The 17,488-nt window shown below is 35.6% G+C and overlaps 2 protein-coding genes across 3 annotated transcripts; both read right to left on the bottom strand.

The window, feature by feature from the left end:
• Positions 1–4,686: 4,686 nt before the first annotated feature.
• On the bottom strand, positions 4,687–9,856 carry LOC103965534 (E3 ubiquitin-protein ligase BIG BROTHER-like). 2 transcript variants are annotated; one of them, XM_048574799.1, is made up of 9 exons: positions 9,697–9,755; positions 8,737–8,831; positions 8,472–8,641; positions 7,942–8,185; positions 7,346–7,380; positions 6,994–7,038; positions 6,015–6,142; positions 5,037–5,145; positions 4,687–4,921 (listed from the first exon to the last, which is right to left on the bottom strand). In XM_048574799.1, the coding sequence occupies exons 3-9, from the start codon at positions 8,610–8,612 to the stop codon at positions 4,865–4,867; spliced, it is 759 nt and encodes a 252-aa protein (XP_048430756.1). In that variant the 5' UTR covers positions 8,613–8,641; positions 8,737–8,831; positions 9,697–9,755; the 3' UTR covers positions 4,687–4,864. The 2 variants fall into 2 exon arrangements, with proteins under 2 accessions (XP_048430756.1, XP_048430757.1); XM_048574800.1 differs by lacking the exon at positions 8,737–8,831 and having other exon boundaries at positions 9,697–9,856.
• A 2,921-nt stretch (positions 9,857–12,777) lies between these two features.
• LOC103946249 (ADP,ATP carrier protein 1, mitochondrial-like) lies at positions 12,778–14,631 on the bottom strand. The gene is made up of 2 exons (XM_048574848.1): positions 13,873–14,631; positions 12,778–13,757 (listed from the first exon to the last, which is right to left on the bottom strand). The coding sequence occupies exons 1-2, from the start codon at positions 14,353–14,355 to the stop codon at positions 12,978–12,980; spliced, it is 1,263 nt and encodes a 420-aa protein (XP_048430805.1). The 5' UTR covers positions 14,356–14,631; the 3' UTR covers positions 12,778–12,977.
• Positions 14,632–17,488: the final 2,857 nt, after the last annotated feature.

The raw sequence follows: 17,488 nt of genomic DNA, 5'->3' as shown, positions 1-17,488 counted from the left end.
ACAAGTAACCAATAGTAATATTCTCATTAGGCAAAATAATTTAATTATTCAATTAGTTTTAAGTTTGGCTGAAAAATTAGATCAAGTTGAAGAACAAATAGCAGAAATAAACCAAATTTTACATAACGCATCTCCATCACTTCCACCATATTTGATAGATAAATTAGAAAATTTAACCTTAAGTGCAAATAATAAAAGAAGACCTAAGCTAAATCCTTTTGATACTAGAAAATGGAACTCTTTAGGAAAAAGGAAAAAGGAAAAAGGAAAAAGGAAAAAGAAGTAGTTAGAGCCGAAGATATTTATCCAAATGAAGAAGAAGCACAAAAATTTATTCGAAGAGGTTTTGAGAGAATACAAAAAAACAAATATAATTTGTATCAATTAGGTTTATTTGAAAACAGAAGTAATATTGTAAGTCGCATCAGTCAATATGAAGTTAGCTGTATCGATAAAGAAGTTACACTTAATTTAATTAGTAAAGAATTAGTTACCCATTTGAGAAAATCACAATTTTGTCAAATTCATATAGGAACAATATTAATTGGAATAGCAGGATTGACCAGAGCACAAATAGGCGCAAAAGCTTTAGTATACATATATGATGATAAATGGGATAATCACCACAATTAGGTTTAGTAATTACAAGCAACTAGAAAAAATGGAAGAGGATGAAAGCGAGATCGAAAATGAGAGTATCCATATGGCTTTTGATAATTTAGATATTAATTTAGTTGAGAAAATTTTTGATCATATTGTAGATAAGTTCATAGAAGATATTGACCATTTAGATGAAGAACAATACTTAGAAAAATATAAGACATATGATTTAGGACTACATATAATTTCAAATGAAGAGATGAAAATTTTAATTTTAGAAATAGGAGTAGAACATATTTTAGGACCAAAATAATATAATAATTTATTAGAATTGAGAGCAGAATTCAAAGTAAAATGTAATCCACCAGAAGAAAGTAGTACATTAGGAGTAGAAAATCCAAATCCAAGACACGGAAGCAAAACTGATCAACAATTTTTGAGACCAACAAATGAACATTATAATGAAGGAGCACAAGTAGACCGCATAGAAGAAAGCATGATAAAACCTAGAAAAAATACAATTCCATATTTGAGAGGTTTAGAACAAATTAATATAGTAGGTAATATATTAACAATAAGCAAATGGTCCCTAAAAACAAAAGACATCACTAAGAGTGCATCTCGATTACCTTCTTTCAGGACGTTTAAAATTGAATATCATATGTGTTTTATTTAGGCTTTTTAGCTAAAATGGTCTCTAAAATTTGCATAACACATCACTTTGATTATTGAGATTTGAAATCAATAGAAGTGGTCCTTGAAATTGTCCACCATTAATCATGTTAGTCCTTCTGTGCAAAATTATGTTAATAAGGACCAAAATGACAAATATACCCTCAATTTAATAAATAATAGGCCAAAATGATTTGACAAAAAATAAGGGTATTTTGGTCACTTTATTCTTATTTAATGGAGATTTCTCACATAATAACCAAAATGATTGATGGTGGACAAACTCAAGGACCAATTCTATTGATTTCAAATCTCGGGGATCAAAGTGAGAAGTTATGCAAACCTTAAGAACTAATTCTATTGATTTCAAATCTTAGAGATCAAAATGAGGAGTTATGCAAATCTCAAGGACCATTTTAGATAAAAAAAACCTGTTATTTATAAGAGTTAATCTCAGTTTACTATCCTCAAGTTTATTGGCTTTCAACATTTGGTATATCAAATTTTTTTCATCTCAGGTGGTGCCTAAAGTCAAAATTTTGGAACAGTTTCATACTTTTGTTAATGTTGCTGTTAAGTCAACTGTTAAGTGATTACGTGATGTTCAGATGGACAATAATTGAACGCCACATGTCAATACGGACCCACATGAACATTAACAAATTGAAAAAATTAAAAAAATAAACCTAAACATTTCTCTCCCCATTTCTTCTTCGACTCCCCCTTTCTCTCTCCCCTATATCGCCACAACCACCACCTCCTCCACCATTCCTCACCTAAGCCCCACCCTCCTTTTTATCTTGCACCCCAACCCAGGCCTAAACACGGATATATACGAACTACCACGGAATCCAGTCGCGCAGAGATCAATTGAAGATTCGGGATTTTTTTTTTTTTGTAGTTTTTGGGTTTGAATACTCGAGAACTATCACCTAAATTGCTCACTCTTAATTATCTTCTGCGGATCAACGAGAGCGAGCTTGAGATCGAAGGGTCGAAGATCCGACGTGAATCGCTGGCGTTGCACTGTACCAGGTCGTGAACACGAATGTGAGGGAAGAAAATGTGGTGTTCGGGTCCACGGAATGGGTCGTGGTCGACGACGGGATCTGGTTCGAGGTGTATCTGAGGAAGGAGAAGGTGTTGAAGGGAATTTTCATGAAGGACGAGGGGCAAGACGAAATTGGAACGTAAGTGCGTGCAGGAAGATGAGAGTGTCGCGCGAAGGTCACAGAGCCTGAGGTTTGCGTGGCCATGGTGGGTTTGGGTCTGGGTCTGGATTGGGGTGTAGGATAAGGAGGAGGGTGGGGGTTAGGAAAGGAGTGGTGAAGGAGGTGGTGGTTGTGGAGAGAGAGGGAAAGAGAAAGGGGGAGTCGAAGAAGAAAGTGGGAATGAAATTTTTAGGTTTATTTTTTAAATTTTTTAATTTTTTTTTAATGTTCATGTGGGTTCATATTGACATGCGATGTCTAGTCAATATCCACCTAGCGTCACGTCATCACTTAACAGTTGACTTAACAGCAACGTTAACGGAAGTATAAAATTGTCCTAAAATTTTGACTTTAGATACCATTTTAGGATGAAAAAAATTTAATATACCAAATATTGAAAATTAAAAAACTTAAGCGTAGTAAAATGAGATTAACCATGTTTATAAAACTATATATATACATATATATTTGTTAAACTTTTATATTTTGTGTTAACTTTGAGACAAATAACATAAATGTCTTTGGCTGCGAATACTGTTAGATGAAGAGCATGCAAACGACAAAATTTTATATGATTCTAAGCAGGTCAAGGAGCTGTAACGCAACTGCACAAATACAAGGTTTCTTTTTGTCCATTCTAACTGTCCTATAAACACAGAAAGCTCATTCTCATCTTCCCATTCTTTTCATTCTCGTCTCCCCTTCCCTTCACCAATCCCCATTTCCCACCCACCTTTTCTTTCTTTATAATTTTAAAAGGCCAAATTAGATAAATGGTCTATATGGTGGTAAGAGATTCAGAAGATAACTCTTGTGGTAAAATAATTCAGATTTAAACATTGTGGTAGAATACGTCAGAAAATTTAGTTCAAAAATAATTTTTCGTTAAATGTCCATTAATTGCATGAATAAAATTGTAATTTGACGTGGTGTTGTGAAAAGCAAAAGACTCATATGTCAATCCACGTAGGATTGACATATCAGTTGGAGTTTCTTTCTACCTTCAATTTGATCATGACATTTCACTTAGAATTTGGCACACCCTTTGAAGATAGTCTAAGGTGCAATTTTTCGTTGTCATGAGCCTATTTAGACCTTTTGTTATAAGTTATCATGCACAACTTACACCAAAAGCCCCAATGAGCCTAGAAACTCAAAACTAACTTTAAGGCCCATTTCAGCATTATATGCTCTTGTAATTTTTTGAATAACATCCTTAACTAAGCTAAGGATCTAATTAACCCAAATTAATTAACTTACCATCTATGTTGATTTTTTCAAACTTAAGCTTATGAGCTTTTGATCCATTAGGTTCTAATTTAGTGAGGTTTTAAGCAATTAGAACTATGACTAATCGATGATTAATTTAAAATCGTTTCCAATTCTATGAGAACTTGTTACGGTTAATTTTCACGGCTCCCACAAACTGAGAGTGACTCCTTGTAGTTTATCATTGTTATCTAAGCTAGGAAGAATGGTAGAGAACATATTTAGTTAGAACAACAATGCAATACAATCTCTCACTAATTCATTATGCTTAACCGCATTACCAGTGCACTAAATCTGTGTTGATCCCTTAATGTGAATTCTCAAGTACATATGGTTCACATGAATATGATAGAAACTCTTAATCATATTCAAACACTTTAACCGACGATTCCTAAATTATATCTTAGAGCACATCGCCCTCTTTACAAAAGGTAGAAATTCCTTGTACATTCTCATTCCTTGTTGGTTGAGCTTTTACGTGGGCGTGTATGGCTCTTTTCCATTCACTACAGTTTCTCATATATTCTTATCCGAGCACGGTTTTTCTTTAAGCCACTCGTTCATACATTTATATACTCTTGTCCAAAAATTTCTACATATTTCATGTTGATAACATGTTGTAAAAGAAGCACAATACGAGTGCCTGTGACTCCGAGGTGGGATTTAATGTGAGAATAGGCATAATACCTTTCATAACATTCAATTCCATGGAGCAAAACTCAAAGATTGTTGCTACCCAACACAATACAAAGGAAAAGTGCAGCAGCAGAAATAAAAGGAGGGGAAACTATACCTACTGCAACTACCTTCCATATTTACAAGACCATTTTTGTGCTATACACTGCAACCGTCTAACGTTACGAAGTCACCACATGTTATGAGGCGATCCTGGAATTTGCGAGCGTTTTGTAAAACTATATATATAACGAAAGGATGAAACTCCTCAAAAAGCCACGACACGATCTATTTATCAGAATTCTTCACTTCGTAATATATTCATTTATTAGAAAAGCTAACACAATGGTTCTAAAAACAACGTGGAAAAATGAAGCAAACATACACCTCTGTTATCCAAATTTGAAAAATTTGAAAAATGAAGCAAACATACACCTCTATTTTGCGCTCTTTGACGCGTCACCAAACACCTCAGTGTAACACATTGGGCAAGCCTGATGAAAGAAATACTGTCAGGTAAATTGAGTCGCTGCTAAAACAAATCCAACAGATTCTAAAAACCAATATATTCATCTTTAAAAATAATAAAAAAAAAAAAAAATTACTTGCCTTGTTGATGCTTAGCCATCTGGTCCCACAACCAGCATGATAGAGGTGTTTGCACGGTAGAGCAATCCGCCGGTCCCCTCGTTTATATTCCATCTGGCAAATCACACATCTACGTGCAACAAGGGGCTACAAGTTAATATGACTGCAAAAAGTATACACAGAAAGCTGCTTATAGGAGATACGGATATTACAATATAAAACTGTTGTCTTGTTTCAGAGGAGCTACAAGTCCACACCAAATTAAATTATTTTCTGGTGCAACTAAAGTGCACATGGGATGAAAGGCCTGTCGGCAGTAAGCACAGAAAGATCCCGAGCACTTTTAATAGGGAATGGGAATTAAATTGAAAAGTATACTCACCAATATGCATATTCACCGATTTGAAACCATTAAATTTACCAGATTCAATCCTAAGATTCTTACCCAATATTGCTTCTCTGTATATTTTCCGAAGAAAACTACAAGTTGCATAAGACTCAAGTAGGTCACTGAAGTATGCAGCTGAAGATCAAGTCCTTACTTTTACGCTCCACAGTGCCAATATATGAAAAACCTAAAGTCATGTCCACTTTAATTCAATATCCTAACGTAAAAATGATCCCAACATTTTATAGCCTTGTGCAGAAAGAACCATTCGAGACTCAAATTAATCATACAACCTATGATACCTACCTTCACTCCCCAAGAAATCAGCGTTCTATATCTTCTCTACAGACCACCATACTAATGAAAACAACAAAAACAAGTTCCTTTTCTATTCTTGAGATTTGAGCAAGGAAAAAAGTTGTTCTTGCAAAAATTAGTAGATGTTAAACTTCCCATTTCTATATTTAACCAAGAGAGATTCCGTTAAACAGGAATTCGGAGAGAGAGAGAACAATAAATAAGGGCAATCTATACCTCTCGTCTCATGATTTCTTTAGAGAGAGAGTAATCACATTTTTTTCAAAAGAACAATAAATAAGGGCAATCTATACCTCTCGCCTCGTGATTTCTTTCTCAAGAAAAAGCTGCATTTGTACTTTGAGATTGGAAGCAAGGAGATCTGATCTTGGGAGAGACCTCGACTTTGAGTTCCAACTGCCTCACCTAACTCAAGTAATTCCTGAACGTAAAGAACATTGTCAGTAACATTTATTCCAAATAAAAGGTTTTTAGTGAGTAGCAGATGTTCCCATACAACACAAGACATTACAGGCATACAACTATAAAACTACCCTCACAACTCGAGAACCCTGTTCTGCTTTAGAGATTCACTCACTAACTCTCATACAGTAGGGTCCCCACCATGAAGACAATTCTGATGACACTAACCAGGAGTATGATATGCTTAATAAACTTCTATTCCAGTGGGTTCAAATAATTGAGCAATCCAACTTAAAAGAATTGAATTCAAAATCAGTCTATACACGTGAGTGCTTTAAAAGTAAATTCCACCAGTTTGACACAACTTTGTGTGAGAAGGGGAGCACTTAAAAAATAATACGAGGCCAGTCATCCTATAATTACAACAATGCACTTAAATCAACGACAACAAAATTCGAATTCTACAATATGTGCAGTGCTACACTGAAACTTGTGCATTTGAGAGATAGAAAAGTAAAGAATCAGAGACTAAGAAATTTGCAAGAATCTCCTCATTAAGAACAGAAATTACAGAAGGAGTCGTGCAATGATTGTTTAGCACACAAGCACTCCTCCAAACAATGAAGTAAATCTGTACCATAAAGAAAATGTACAGAATAACACAATTTAAATTTCCAAGGTGGGTGGTAGATGGAATTTATTCCTGTATAAACCATGGCTAGTGTATCCATTTGTTACAATAAAATCTGAATAATACCTAATCCAGATAAATGTTAAACAGCAAATCAACAGATAAGACAGATTACTTGAAATTATAATATAATTGTATTATCCAAATTCTAAGGAGGATAAAGTGCAGTTAGCTCTAACCTCGTAACTCATGCTGTCAGGATCAATGTTGTCTTGCCAAATAACCTGCATATTTCACAGAAAATGCTCCAACTTAGTAATCTATTGAGCTCATTTTGTTTCACATAAAAGTTTGAATATGATAATGATGTAGAGTAAAAATTTCCCGGTAAGTGGTTTTTGAAATCACTGGAACCAGGAATAAGCCTGCCAAAGCTGTGGTTTTACTTCCATTCATGTTAAGCCAATCTACTGAGCCCCAATTTAGGTGCCCGTGTGCACATTTGTTGCACATATGCATATATGAATGCATTCACAGTTATATGTATACATACATTTAGAGAAAGACCCAGAATATGAAGAAACTAAATACCTGACGATCATGGGAATTTTGATGTCTCCGTGGGCCTGAAATGTAAATGATGATACTTAGATTGATAGAAAATATTCAAGTCTCAAGTATAAAGAAGTGACTCAGAACAGACCAAATGACATTGGAAGCAAAGAGTATAGAAATGGAGGAGCCAATAGCAGCCACACCATCAACTTCAGTCAGAAACATGTTTATAATATGCAGTCCTTAAACATAAGTTTATAATAAACAGTCACGGGGGTCCTACTGGACTGCTACCTTTAGGCAACAATATGAAAAATGACAAACTTTATAACAATAAAACACCTAATTCTTATCTTCTTCTTCCCTAGAGGTAGAATGTATTTCATCCAACTCTATAAGTTTCACTAAGAATACTTATTCTCTATGTCACCAGTCCCTCCAGGCCCTGTAATGTTCTAATCCACAACTTAGGAAAAAATAATAATAATAGAGAATGCTAATTATTTTACCGGTCTTCAGGGCCTCTCACATAGGACCACAAAAGAGAAAACCGCAGAGCATAATCGTGAAGCCCTCCAGCCTCCTTGCCCATCCCAAGAAAAGAAAGAAGAAAAGCAACGCTAATAACTTACATTCTATGGGGTTGTTGGGTGTAGAAGTATTTGCATTTCCTTCCCATTCTGAGTTCACTGCCACATTCTGTTCATTAGTCATCGTTGAAGCACTCTGCAAATGCCTTCTTTGTTCACCACTTCTTGGGTCAGGACCATTGATCTCATAAGCATGACCAAACCCAAGATCATAGGATGAAGTATTCCCAGGTTCCGATAACCCAAACTTGTAATAATTTGTATTCATTGTTGGGTAAGCACTCTCCTACACATGTGAGAAGGAAATTGCAATTGAAAGAAATTGAAATAGATGAAATACAGATAAACATTCCAAGGTTCAAAATTTGCATTAATAATGGGGAACATCAAACAACAACTCGCTACTTATGTCTTAAAGCAATCCTATCATGGGAAACCATATAAACTCCTTTTCAATGAAGTACAGCAATCCTACAGATCTAAATTTTGGAAACATAATAATTAAAGACTAACTAAACAAATCACGGTGGTGGAAAAAGAAAATCTTTGTGCAGATATTTAAGGTAAAGTACCTGAGCATGCAAATCGCCTGAAAAAATAAAGTTCACATGTTCATAGGTAAGACCCTCAAAATACTCCATAAAGCTACCCGCTGAGCTATAAGGACAGCTGGTGTAGGTGTAATGAACTTCCATGTTTGGGTCCCAACTCATTTTTAAAAACCGCAAGACAGACGAGCAATCTAAAGGGCACAAAGAGAATACAAGAAATGAATATTTTACAACGATGAATAGACGATAAGGTTCACAAATAAAACGAATCAGGAGAGATGTAAACCTGATCTTTCGACAAATTCCAGCACCCAATATCATATAAAATAAATTCAGACAGGCAAGCGAAAAATGCTATCAGTTTCGCACTTACAGAAATACCTGCAAATCACAACGAACAATCAAAAACTCATCCCAGAAGAAAAATCAAGAGTAGCGAATCAACAGCCGGAGAACATAAATCCAGAGTTTAAGAATGCAAGATGGTTGAAACAATGAAATCGAAGCTGTTCCAAATTCATATAGTTTCCGGTATCTTCATATTTCAACCGGCATTGGTAGATCTAAGCAGATTTGTGAAATTATTAATCTCCATTACATCTGTCTCTGGGAAGGATTAAACTCGATTAGTTACTAGAAATTTATTACTAAAAATGAATGGAGATAACAGTTTACTTAATTAGGAAGCTTCCACGGTCATTTGCGCCGAAATTTTCCTTCTGGTAACTCTCTAATGGAACAGTTTTTCGTTCAGACAGACACAAAACAAATGGATTAAAAGGAAACGAATCGCTACCGAAAACCAGGCATCATTATGACCACAACTAAATGTAAACTGCCGATTCCAACCAGACTGTTTTAATTTACAGATTAGCTAGAAAGAGATTCATCATTCCGAAACAGTAACAAGTTTAGATATGAAATCACTAATAATTTGATCCAAAACACCAAAAATTAGAAATAATAATATCATAGCATTTCCTGTACTTTTCCTATCAACTTTCCCGGCAACCAAACGCAAAAGGAATCCCGCCAAATCTACCTAATCAGACGGCATTGATCTCAAAGAGCTCTCCAATCACACCAAATCAAGAAAAAACCAAACACCGGACAGCAGAGAAAATCCGAGAAAACGCGACGGAAAATGAGATTAGAATGCATCAACGGATCAGAGCAAGCTAACCAAAACGAAATAAATAAATAAAACCGAAAGAGATTGAGATTCTCAAGGGATCAAAGAACCGACATTGCTGGTTTTTCTCCTCAGAAGCGCTTCGTCTCCAGCTTCTGCTTCTGCTTCTGCTTCTGCTTGAAGGAAATGGCTTTCCTGCTTTGCTCTGTGCCTCTCTCTCTCTAGGTTCAGGGAGGGCGATGGTGCTGTACTTAGTAAGGGTGAGGAGGAGAGAGAGAATCCCGCGTGACTGCCGTGGCTTTATCTAGTGGTTTCAGTGACACGCGATGTCCGTTTGTTGAGAGGAGATTGGGATCTGCTGTCGCGCGGCATATGCCAACACAATCATCTCTCTCTGCTACTGCTTTAACCGTTGCCTTTATTCTTTGTCCATTGCTCGGCTCCGCCCCCACTTCTTTGTAATTATTTTCTTTTAAAATTAATCGGTACACGTTTCACATTTACTCGAGTGGACTAGTTTATATTATGAATTTGGGTTCGAATTTTCTCTCTAGCTAATATTTTGGATTAGTGGTTTTTATAAATTCGGGTCTGAATTTTCTCTCTCGATAATAATTCGAATCAGTGATTTAATTGTATTTTTCTGGTTGAGATAATACAACCAAAGTTTAACAATCAATACTTCAACTCTTTTTTCTCTCTCATCTATGTCAACAATATGAAAATAAATAAAAAAATATCTCACACATGGTCCTTCTTTCCAAGCAAATTTAAGTCTACACTCTAGTTGAATTTGTCTCATGAAAAAAATACAAACTACTTACGAGCTTTATGAACTAAAGAAACTAATGTTCAAGCTTGACTTGTTTCTTAATCAAGCCAAACTAAGCTTGCCTTATTTCTTTAACGAGCCAAATCCAATATAAGTTCGAGCTGTTTCATACTAATTTATAGCCCTAGGCTAAACTTATCATTTTATATATATGGTTTGCATATGCATTAACAACTTACACAATTGCGTAAACATGATAAAACATGTAATTTCAAGTTAGGCGGATTTATTCAAAGCATGAACTGCTTAATAACCGTGAATTCATAGCAAATGGATCGACATGATTATTATTGACATGAACCCGTTGTATTTTCCGAATCGATTTATTGTATCATGTCTAAAAATGCCACCTTTAAATCACATGAATACAAATTTACAACTTGACTCTATTCTTAGTTTCTTCTTTGATGTGAATGCGTTGGGATTCAATCATTCAATAGCCATGATATCGTACTTAAAGTAAATAAATAAGAATTAAAAAACGAGAGGCGAAACATTTGATCACCGAACTCGTGAAGTTTGAAGCGTGGGCTCCACAGAAGTCGAACCAAATGATCCAAATCCAAGGTTCTGGTTGGGATTGCAATGAGTGGTTGGCTTGCCAAATTTGCCATTACAAAAATGGGACCTTTAAGGTTGGCTTGCCAAATTTGCCATTACAAAAATGGGACCTTTAATTTGGTTGAAGATAGATCACCAAAACCATCTGACTCCCAACCCCCCGAAAGGAAGTTGGTGTCAGTCGAGGTTCGTTATGACTCAACTTGTTGTATTCCTAAGTTCGACTTTTGCAAATTACGAGTTTGATAAGAGTTTGTCTTGATTAACTATTTGTGTAGCTTGATTCAAAAATATTTATTTTTTGCACGAATGTTTTATTTATATTAAGGAAGAGGTGTGGGCTTAGTCTCACGATGGGTTAACAATAATGCGGTTTAAATTCGCCTTTAACGATAATCAAACATAAAACTTTTCACTTACAAGTGAAAGAGAATTATCACTAAATCATAATCGAAAATATTTACTTGTTACTTTCTTGTGAGGGAGGATCCTTGTCGGATCCTCTTTGTGAGGATCTCGGGAATCCTCTAATTACATGTGTTCATCGTATATCGTGTGACCAATTTTTGTCAGGTATTGTTTATATTCAATTTTAAATAAAAAAATTATAATAATTTATGACTGCACGATGTATGATGAATGGATGTGATTAGAAGATCTCCATGATTCTTAGAAAGAGAATCTAGCAAGAATTCTCTTAGCTTTTTTTTACCAAAAAAAGAATTCTCCTAGCATACTTGTGACTAAAAACTCATGGATGATGTTATTACCAAAAAAAAAGAACTCATAGATGATGTGAAAGGAGTGAGGGGGGCCACTACATGTTTTGAAGTTAATATTGGTGGGGTGGTTGGTTCCCTTTTGACACCTGATTCAACAAATAAACTATACTATAAATGGAGCAATGCAAAAGTTTGTGATGATTGTTTGTTGCCACTAAGGAACTTGTACTTGACTTTTCTCGGCTGTGGCTGCGATGCAATTTTCAACCCTTATTTTTCATTTTTTTTGGTTGAAATATGTATGAAATTACTTCAATTTCACCACCTATATACCATTTTGGTTCAAGTTTTCCAAACTCTAGCATAATCCTTTGGGCATCTTACAAACTCAAATACTTTGTCGTGTAAAAGGGCAAACATATTACATTCGTATTAGAACAATAGAATAAAGTTCAAACATATGTATTTATTAGGTCGAACAAGGGGTTGAACATCAAGGCATTATGGTCAAAAACAAGATCTTTTTAGACAAACGTTTGACCCAATAAATCAATTCGTCACATAATAATATTAAGTAGCTGTAAGTACTGTAGCTAGATCGCAAGATTTGTGTTGCTTCTCCCAAATGGGAGAGAAAGGATTACTGTTCCACTGTAGTTGTGGTCTCTCTGTCCAATTAATCGTTTTTAGCTTTTGGTCTGCCATGAGAGACAAAGGCTGGGAGCTGGCAGGCATAGGGACGGAATCAAACCTGGCGTGCAAGACAAGTCAAGGACAAGTAATCACATATATTCTTTATTCTTTTTGTCTGCCTACGTTTGGCAACCAAAGCAAAGTTGGCTCTTCCACTTGTGTCCCAATTGGACCGTGGAGAAATTTATCAGTGTGCCCGGAATACAAGCATATACATCACACTTCATTACATATGTGGAGGGATATTTGGAAAAAAAAAAAAAAAGAAATTTCCTCCACTTGTATAATAACATATAGCGTACCGTCTTTTGTTCCAAACATAATGAAATCTATTTTGGATTGGTGTTCCAAATATTTGCTTCTTTCCCTTATTAACCCTATTATCACCAAAATAAAGCTTAAACATTTAACAGTAGAAGCTTGCAACAACTCTTACAACCAGGATAATGCGAACAAAACTCCCGGAACATGATTAAATAGTGTCTAGGAGACGAAATCCTCTAAACTAGGTTATTGAGTGAGAATCCCATTAGTTCCAAATCAATATCTGTAGCGAAATGGGGGTGGAGTTGTAGGTTCATATGAACTTAAGCTCCACCAGAACCATACTTCTTTCCGAACACGATCTCCTGAAGCTTGTCGTAACCTGCAAGCACCCCGGCACCAGCAACTGCACGAAGAATGTTGGCACCGGCACCCTTGAAGAGAGACTTCGCACCCTCGTTCTTAAGGATTTGAGAGAAAGCGTCAAGCGAGCTCTTGTACTTGACGGCTTCACCGGATGTCATCATCATCCTTCTACGGACAGTGTCAATTGGGTAAGATGCAAGTCCGGCGCCGTTGGTTATAACCCAACCAAGACCAAAGCTAGCAAAGAAACTATCCTGAAATTTCCCAAAAAAAAAAAAAAAAACGAAAAAAATGTGAGATAATCCCCATAAGTTTGTGTATATGGACAGTGGAAATATGACTTGGTACACAAGCAATCCACTTACCTGCAACTTTCCAGTGAGGATCACAGGCTTCAAAGAATCATACATTCCAAAGTACAGACCACGGTACACAATGATTCCAACACAAGAAATGTTGAAGCCGCGGTAAAGGCCAGCAACACCATCTGACTTGAGAGTCTTTTTGTAGACATCAACCAGGCCATTGAATTGCCTCTCTCCTCCCTTCTTTGCGGCCTTGGAATCGTTTGCAAGACGGGTACGAGCATAATCCAAAGAGTAGACAAAGAATAAAGAAGAGGCACCAGCAGCACCACCAGATGCCAAGTTACCTGCAAACCATTTCCAGTAGCCATCCTTGTCCTTTCTGAAATTGAACAACCTCTTGAAGTAATCTTTAAACGCAAAGTTTAAGGCCTGAACAAGGACAAACCAATGTAAGCACACTGCAGTAAGACTCGCAGATACAGGAGACTGAATGCGAGAACAAGATGACGTAGTTAAAGAACTCGGAATATGTGGAAAGACAGACCTGAGTTGGGAAGTAACGGATGACATTTGCCGTGTTTCCTCGCCACAATGATACCATCCCCTCATCTTTCATTGTTCGGCTAAAACAATCTCCAATTCCCTTGTAGGGTTCAGAGAGCCTACCAGCTTTGATCATCTCATCCTGATTTTGAATCAAGAGCTTTACACGCTCAATTGGAGCAGCAGCAGTCTTGGACACAGCAGCAGAAACACCACCCATTAGAAAATCAATAGCAAAGCCCGAAAATCCTTTCTCCTTTGGGGCTTGGACAAACACAGGCAAGGCACCTGAAGCCACCAACGGATCATTAGCTCGACACGCTTGGTTCATGGGATATTGCAATGCTTCATTTGAATAACTTCCATATGAAAAACGCCTTTGATTGACGGAAGGCCTCTGGATGGCCCCATAGTGGCTGGAACTCAGATGAAGCTGACCCGAAAACTTTTCCGTGATAGTTGGGTGCTGGCGCCTATCAGCCATTACTTAGAAATGAATGAAATACCTGCAAACTCATTCAATCTTGTAGTCAGAAAGGAGGACAAGGGAAAATATCCACTATGCTTCAAACAGGTTGACAATATCATGCAAAATATAGATTACAACGTTTCCAGACAGCCAAAAAATAAATAAATAAATAAAAAATTGTACAAAAGATCGAACAAATCATAACAGAAACTCTAAAAGGATTAACAGATCCGCAACAACAATGAACCCTAAGTTAAAATTTTCTGAAAAATATACAAGACCGAAACAATTTTCAACTAATGAACAATGTTAATCATATAAAAATAAAAGGAACCAGCTGACAATTTGCTTATTGTTAACTCTCAGCTATCACGATCAATCTGTTGCATCAAAAGTTATAAAAACAACGTAAACTCAACATTTCCAGCTTGAAATTAACACGATCATATGGGAATTCGTTGCTTAAAACTTTTACAACCATTTCAATCCAAAATAAATAAATAATCATTTTACAGATCTCAAATTCTCAATTGTTGAAATGATCACTGTTCATTTGATATTGACCAGATCGATAACCCGGATTTGTATGATCATTTTAGTCAATTTCCCAACAAAACAATCAGTGATAACACTGACTGAATCTGAATTTTCAAACACGATGATAAGATTGATAATAAGATGAAAGGAATTAGTAGAAAGCAAGTGAAAGGAAAACTATATCATTAAGAAAAAAGGGAAAAAATAATCAAATCCCAAACTTCACATAAAATGATAGGAGTAAACAATGTATCAAACACATTACAAGCATATCTAGGTTAAAACCAAAAAATAATTATTTGAAAGCATTTACATTATAAAGAAAAAAAATTCAAAACCAACGAAAGCAACTGACAAATCGTATACCAACAACAACGTGAATAAAAAAGGGTGCTAAATATTTACACTACTATTTTTTATAGATTGGCACTCCTGATCCAACTTTTTTTTGTGCTTCGGTAATTGAGGAACATAATGAGAAAGCATGAAAACATGAAAGGAGCGCGAACAGACGAAATGGATGTGTAAAATCGTGACTCTAACCCTAAACAAGTTCCCAAGATACATTCAACAAATATATATACCTTTTACAGCAGTTGATATATGCGATGCAGAGAGAGAGGAAGGGGGAAGAGTGATAGATCCAAGTGACCCAAAGGGAAAAAGAGAGATCTGAACACCCTTTTGATGGTTTATAACAAAAATGGAAATACAACAAATTACATCTGTGAAATCCGAAACTTCAGCAAAATACAAGGTCTAAACACCACATAAAATAAGAGTGATGTGATCGATCAAGTCAGAGAGAGAGAGAGGGGGTTACCCCTTGAGCTTGGGAAGCGGAATGTGAAAGGAGGAGAGGTTAAGGAGGAGATTTGGTGGGAAGGTCAATGCCACTCACGAGGGTTAGAAACCGAAATGAATACTCCCCTCCTACGTTGTTCTTATAAAATTTTCTCCAACGGCCCAGTGATTTGGAAGGTAATCGTAGCCGTTGATAAGGGAGATGATACGGGAGAACTTAGTTTTTTTGGGGACATGGGTGAGCGGACTTGGGCAAAGTTCTGCATTTGGCATGAAATTATTATTTTTTCCATCCAAACTGGTATGTGATCAAAGGGGTGTATTCAATTGGGATTTTGAAAGATTTCAATTCTTTTAATGAATCTAGAGGTATTCAATCAGGATTTTAAGTGATTCTCTGAAATTCAAGGTGTATTCAATTAGAATTTTAAGATACTTTATTAAAATCCTTAGAAATCCGGGGGTATTCAATTAGGATTTTAAAGAAATTTATAACATTTCAGGTGTATTCAATTAGAAGTTGATTCTAAAGAATTTGAGAAAGTTGAGGAATTAGAGGTAATTGGAGAGATTTCGTAGTGTATTTTAAGCATCCACAAATCTCACCTCTCCGCATGAGATTTCGAGGGAATTGAATCAAAATTTTAGGGGGGGTGTATTCAATTGAGAATTTGAGAGACTTTAATGGATTTTTATAGAGTTTAATTGATTTGTAGAGATTCCATATAAAATTTTAATTCAATTCCCTCAAAATCTCTTGGGGAGATGTGAGATTTGTGGATGCTTAAAATACACTACGAAATCTCTCCAATTCCCTCTAATTTCTCAACTTTCTCAAATTCTTTAAAATCAATTTCTAATTGAATACACCTAAAATGTTCTAAACTTCTTTAAAATCCTAATTGAATACACCTGGATTTCTTAGGATTTTAATAAACTATCTTAAAATTCTAATTGAATCCATGTTGAATTTCAGATAATCACTTAAAATCCTGATTGAATACCCCTAGATTCATTAAAAGAATTAAAATCCCTCAAAATCCCAATTGAATACATCCCCTTATATGGAATCTCTACAAATCAATTAAACTCCATAAAAATTCATGGATTTATAAATCTATTAAAGTCTCTCAAATTTTTAATTGAATACGTCCCCCTAAAATGATTCTTCATATTTGGTTTCGTTGGTTCAAGGTTTGGATAAAATTTCAATGTGTCAGAAACACACACTTCAGCAAGACGTGGTGTTCTGGACCAATTAAAATAAGCCATGGCTTTCTATTTTATGATTAAATAATAAGCTAAGAACTTTAACTTCATTCCAACAATGGCGTTAAACTTTCTCTCTCTCCCTCATCTTTGTAAATTTGTGCAAAATTATTCCGTTTACTGAAATTCAATTATGCTACTATCAATTATAAGAAACAAATTTGATTCAGGGAATTGTTATTGGCACTCCAAAAATTTCATTGTACACTCCAAACTTTCTATATTTTAAAAGAAAAATACACTTGTGAGGAGTGTAGAATGAGTTTTTTGGAATGCCAATAACACTTCCCTTTGATTCATGGTTCTTTGTTTGAACAAATTAATTCCTAAATCCAATCGGCCAACAAGGCCTTTCATTCCCAAGATGTTAATAGTTATCTTAAATACCAACAAAGTATAAGCTAAAAATAAGAAACCTAGAATCAGTTCAATCGGAAACTAAAAATTTTACGTGGGAGGAGGAGGCAGCCACCGCACATCTCAGGCAACATGGATGATTCCGTCGAAATCTAAGCAGGGCAAAGTTTACTCTTTCAAA

This window comes from the organism of the source record quoted next, unplaced genomic scaffold (assembly GCF_019419815.1).
Source record: "Pyrus x bretschneideri cultivar Hongxiangsu unplaced genomic scaffold, Pyrus_bretschneideri_v1 Contig75, whole genome shotgun sequence".
Taxonomy (NCBI): domain Eukaryota; kingdom Viridiplantae; phylum Streptophyta; class Magnoliopsida; order Rosales; family Rosaceae; genus Pyrus; species Pyrus x bretschneideri.
Note: the sequence above shows the minus strand (reverse complement) of the source record. Positions and strands in the feature narration are given on the sequence as shown.